This window comes from Triticum urartu, unplaced genomic scaffold, assembly GCF_003073215.2.
Source record: "Triticum urartu cultivar G1812 unplaced genomic scaffold, Tu2.1 TuUngrouped_contig_5584, whole genome shotgun sequence".
In the NCBI taxonomy this organism is placed as follows: Eukaryota; Viridiplantae; Streptophyta; class Magnoliopsida; order Poales; family Poaceae; genus Triticum; species Triticum urartu.
In genome coordinates this window covers 1-5889 of record NW_024116270.1, presented here as the reverse complement: position 1 = coordinate 5889, position 5889 = coordinate 1, and the positions used below count along the sequence as shown (strand labels likewise).

The 5889-nt window shown below is 46.0% G+C and overlaps 1 protein-coding gene across 1 annotated transcript; it reads left to right on the top strand.

The window, feature by feature from the left end:
- Nucleotides 1-2239: 2239 nt before the first annotated feature.
- LOC125529414 (protein Rf1, mitochondrial-like) lies at nucleotides 2240-5625 on the top strand. Its single transcript, XM_048693827.1, has one exon. It carries the CDS (start codon nucleotides 2486-2488, stop codon nucleotides 4988-4990), a length of 2505 nt encoding a protein of 834 aa, XP_048549784.1. The 5' UTR covers nucleotides 2240-2485; the 3' UTR covers nucleotides 4991-5625.
- Nucleotides 5626-5889: the final 264 nt, after the last annotated feature.

The following is a 5889-nucleotide window of genomic DNA, read 5'->3' as shown; positions in this document are numbered from 1 at the left end:
CCACTAATGCACCATTAATGGCCAAATTAGGTGCGCCATTAGTAGGCCTTTTCCTAGTAGTGTTCCATACACCCACTCCAAAAAAACTTGCAATCTTTTTCTTGCCCCCTCTACTCATGCACGGTGTGTGCATTGCAACATAAGCAGCATACTTTTGCTTGTCATCGAGGCTATCCCTTTTTTTAACTGATTTCTCAACACCTGCACGAAGAAATACAACAACGGAAAAATGATCAAATGATCAAAGGAAAAATGGTCAAATGAACATAAGCATTCAAATGATGATATGATCATATCATCAAATGATCAAATGATGATATGATCATATCATCAAACTGTATTCTGTAATTTAACTGATTTTTTTCTTCCACCATTAACTGAAAATTTCTGAAATGCCATTGTATCTGTACCTGCATGTTGTACTCCTGCATCTTCATCCATTTGTACCCCTACATCTTCATCCATTTGTACTCCTGCATCATCATCACCCATTTCATCTTCTGCATCTTCTGCAGGTGGAGTGTAGTTGAGGTCTGGGACAACCATCTTCTGCTGCTTTCAGGTATTGCTGTTGTAATCTGAATTGTACTCCAACAGTAATTTGATAGTATTCCTGCATCAGTAGATTCAGATTTTGTCAAATGGTTAGATCAAATTATTGGCTAGTTGAACCAAATGCTCATCAAATTGTTTATGTTTGTAGTTCATTCCTCTCTTTGCTACGTGGTCATTGTTTCAGGACAGATCAAGGTACAGCTTGCATTGCATTCAAGCAAGTTTGCTGTAGATTATCAGTTCAAGATGTTTTGTCAAGTCTTATTACAATAATAAAATCTCTTAGCAATGATATAAAAACACTCAAATCTCTCCCAGCCAACAGAAGTTTTGTCAGGTCTTATTACAGTACTACTCCAGTCATGAACCTGTTTTTGTTGTGTGTGTGTGTTCTCAGATTTTTTTACTCCAGTCTATTTTCAATAGTTTTCTCTCATGATCCTCTAATGAGAAAAAGAACATGTGCAATCCAGATGACAACATTTTCAGTCTATGATTTTTATTTAAAGTAAATCAACAGAATGGCAGAGGTTCTTCCAGAATTTTCAAAATCAATGATGCACGGTCAACAGTTAATACAGTTTGGTCTGCTACTCCTGTTGTCTGAAATGCTACAGTTTAATTATTTGCTACTCCTATTGTCTGAAATGCTACAGTTTAATGATTTGCTACTCCTATTGTCTGAATGCCAGTCTCAGCTCGAGGTGAGCATGCTGGCCCTTACCCTAACTCTGCTAGTCTTCTCGGTTTATCAATCCAAAACTTATTCATTATCATCTGTCCCTGAACAATTCTCAGCTTTTGTTTTGCTATGGGGATGTGGTGGTCTTGTGTCTGATCTCTTTGCCTAGTCACAAGTCGCCACACATTGAGGTTAGTACTGTACTGAGGGTAATCTGGAATCGAACAATCAAATGTTTTGCAACTCGGTACATAAACTAGTGTTACTTATGCGCCTTCTAAATTCATTTTCATGCTGTTGAACACATCACTTAAGCCATAGGGTTGGATGCGGGCGACAATACGCCATAGGTGATTCTGACGTAGCGTGTTCTAATTGAAGTTTAACATATTGATGTACTTCTGAAATGCTACAGTCAACAGTTAATTCAGTTAACTTGTTCAAATTATTTGTTGAATTATTGGCAGCAAACATTTCTTGAATCAAATGTTGGCACTTCTGAATTACTCTTGACTACTCTTAAATCAGTACATCTCTTAAATCACTTGAGTATTGTTTATGCTTGCAGTTCGTTTCCAGCGACAGCAGAGAGATGTACTCCAGCAGAGGATCAAATGATCAGAGAGAGATGAACCTGGGCACCAGCCGAACCTAGCAGCAGCTCCTGGACGTGGGAGAGGAGGAGCACCTGTGCCTGGATGCAGTGGCCGGAGGTGGGTACGGAGGTGGAGATGGAGGAACAGCCTGTGCTCGCCTCCACCTGGGCGCAGGTCACGAGGAGTCCCTGTGTGGGCGGCAGCAGAGCACCAGCTCTACTCCAGCGGCGGCAGCGCCTAGGAAGGGGGTGGAGGTGGAGATGGAGGGCGGAGGTGGAGATGGAGGTGGAGGGTGGAGGTGGAGGGCGAAAGCGGAGGTGGAGGCGGAGGTGGAAGACGATCGATCGGGATTCAAATTTTGAAGGGATCACCAACACCGCCACACTAGACATCGATGTCATGTGTATACCTGAAAAACTTTCCTGCTGCACACGTTCAACACCGCCACCAAAACGGCAGGACAACTGACCCGCGATCAATTTGCCACTTCCCAGACCAGGCGCGTCCTCCCCACCCCCGACGGCTCACGCGCCGCCGCCGCCATCGCCACCGCCGCTCCTCCTCCTCCACATCCACCTACCCGCAACCGCCAGGTGTCCAGCTTCCGCCTCCACCTCCGCAACTCCTTCTCTCCCACCCCGCCCATGTGACCATGTTCCGCATGCGCCTCCGCAACTCCTCCACCATGCCCATGTCCCGCATCGGCCTCCTCCTCCGCCGCCTCTCCTCCTCCTCCTCCTCCTCCTACTTCTCCACCTCCACCTCGCCACCCTCACGGTCACGGTCATGGTCTCCCCGCGACGCCTTTGCCGCGGCCACGGAGCGCGTCCGTGCCGGGACGCTCAGCCCGGAGGACGCACACCACCTGTTCGACCAATTGCTACGGCAGGACACTCCGGTCCACGAGCGCTCCCTGGGCGGCTTCCTTGCCGCCCTCGCCCGTGCGCCAGACTCAGCTGCCTGCAGAGATGGCCCCGCCCTCGCCATCGCCCTCTTCAACCGCGTATGCCGAGAAGAAGCAGGCCGGCCGGTGGTGCCGCCCACAGTCTACACCTACGCCATCCTGATGAACTGTTGCTGCCGCGTGCGTTGTCCGGACCTAGGGCTTGCCTTATTTGGCCGCCTCCTAAGGACAGGCCTCAAAACAAATGAGATCGTCGCCAGCACCGTCCTCAAGTGCCTCTGCTGCGCAAAACGGACAGATGAAGCAGTAAACGTGCTGATTCATAGGATGTCCGACCTCGGCTGTGTGCCAAATGAGTTCTCATACAAAACAGTTCTGAAGAGCCTGTGTGAAGATAGCAGGAGCCAGCGAGCGCTCGATCTGCTCCCGGTGATGGCAGAAGGAGATGGCTGCTCCCCCTGCGTGGTGTCATACAGCACTGTCATCTATGGCTTCTTTAAGGAAGGAAAAGTAGGCAAGGCATGCAATCTATTTCATGAAATGACGCAGCAAGGCGTTGTGTCTGATGTGGTGACATATAACTCAATTATCGATGCACTGTGCAAGGCCAGAGCTATGGACAAGGCTGAGCTATTCCTTCGGCAGATGGTTGATGATGATATTCGACCGAATGGAGTGACATATAATGCAATGATCCATGGATATTCCACTTTGGGCCAGTGGAAAAAGGCGACTCAGATGTTTAGAGAAATGACAAGCCGCGGTCTTGTACCAGATACTGTCACTTGGAACTCATGCATGGCCTCCCTCTGCAAGCATGGAAGAAGCAGAGAAGCTGCAGAACTTCTTTATTCCATGGCTGCGAAGGGCCACAAGCCTAATGTCGTATCCTACTCTACTTTGCTTCATGGGTATGCAAACGAAGGGTGCTTTGCTGATATGGTTAATCTCTTTAATTCAATGGTAGGCAAAGGTATTGTACCGAACCACCATGTTTTCAACATATTCATTAATGCATATGCTAAGTGTGGGATGATGGATGAAGTTATGCATATGTTAACTGAAATGCGGGAACAAGGAATGAGTCCGGATGTGTGCACCTATGCAACCATAATAGCTGCACTTTGCAGAATGGGTAGGCTGGCTGATGCTGTGGACAATTTTAATCAGATGATTGGGAAGGGAGTACAGCCAAGCAAAGTTGTTTATCGCTCCTTAATTCAGGGATTCTGTACACACGGTGATTTGGTGAAAGCGAAGGAGTTCATTTTTGAAATGACGGACAAATGTATTTGTCGTCCTACCATTGTCTTCTTCAATTCAATAATGCATAGTCTGTGCAACGAAGGAAGGGTCATAGATGCGCACCATATCTTTGACTTGGTTATAGACATTGGTGAGAGACCTGATCTCATTGCATTTAATACTCTGATTGATGGATATTGCTTAGTCGACAACATGGAGAAAGCACTCGGTGTACTTGATTCCATGGTATCAGCTGGCATTGAGCCTACTGTTGTTACATATAGCTCACTTATTAGTGGGTATTGTAAGAGTGGAAGGCTCGATGATGGTGTTATTCTATTCAGAGAAATGGAGCATAAGAGAGTTAAACCTGACACTGTTGCATATAACATCATACTGGATGGGTTATTTCATGCTGGGGCAACAATTGTTGCAAAGAAGTTGTTCAATGAGATGATTGAAAGTGGAACAGCAGTGAGCATTTCCACATACAGGATAGTTCTTGGAGGATTTTGTAGGAATAATTGCACCGATGAAGCGATCGTCTTGTTCCAGAAATTAGGTGCAATGAATGTGAAGTTCGATATTGCAATACTCAATACCATGATTAATGCAATGTACAAGGTTCAGAGAAGAGAAGAAGCTAACGATTTGTTTGCTTCATTACCAGCCTGTGGGCTCGTACCTAATGCCTCTACTTACGGAGTAGTAATACAGAATCTTCTGAAAGAAGGATCGTTGGAAGAAGCTGACAATATGTTTTCATCAATGGAGAAGAGTGGTTGTGCTCCCAGCTCTCGTCTTATAAATTATATCATCAGAACGTTGTTGGAAAAGGGGGAGATAGTCAATGCAGCAAATTATATGTCTAAAGTTGATGGGAAGATCATCTCTTTTGAAGCTTTGACCACTTCATTGTTGTTGTCTCTCTTTTCGGAGAAAGGCAAATATCAGGAACAATTACAATTGCTCCCTGCGAAATACCAATTCTTTGGTGGAGTCATTTGATGCGCTGGACTTGGTAGATAAGTTTTGGCATGGTTCGGAGCTCCCTTTTAACCATGTCAACATGTGTTCTCTTCCATCCACTCGCCAAGACCGGTCTGGGTGATAATGCCGTGTGCCATGGTGTTCTGCTCTGATGTGTGGCTACTGGGCGTGTATGCTATTGTCATTTTGTTCCGTCTTCATGCTGTCTCCTTGTGCAAGGGTTGTCTGGTGTGTGGTGCTTTTGCTAATGGTAAAAATATTGTGGGTGTTCGGGGTCATATGATGGTGGATCTTGTCCCAGAGTTTATCGAGTTCTTCCTCACGGTGTACTCTGGTCTCACTGCACCCTGATGTGCTTGATGGTATTGTTTGGAACCCAGCTGCGGCCTGCGGATGGTTTCCATTCGGCTAAATTGGTGTATGATGTGCAGTTCCAAGGTGTTATGCCATCGCATAATATACCTTTGTTTCTCAATCATTTGTCTTGGGATTTGAATGTGACTGTGTCAGATTCATGACTTGTTAGAGTGAAGCAATTGGGCTCAGCTCACAGGAGCATGGGGGAGGTCTGTACTATTCCTGAAATGCTGTGAGGTCTGGAGTGAGTGTAACATGAGGATGTTGGAATTGAAAAGCATCCTGATCTACAGGTAGATGATGATAATTTTGGGAGGAGGCAAGTCTTTGGCGCCTAGCTGGAGCGAAGTTCTACCGAGGGTAGTCAGGGCTCCAGCACCACCTCTTGTGACGGAGGAAAGTGAATCAAACCATTTCCTTGTAGAGAACTTGCAGATGATACCTCCTGATTTATATGGAACTTCTTGACCTAAAGAACCTCTACTTTAGACGGCAATATAAGCTCTGCAATGTTGAAAGTAAAATATGCATAGGGAGAGAAGTGGAGGTTGGAGGCAGGT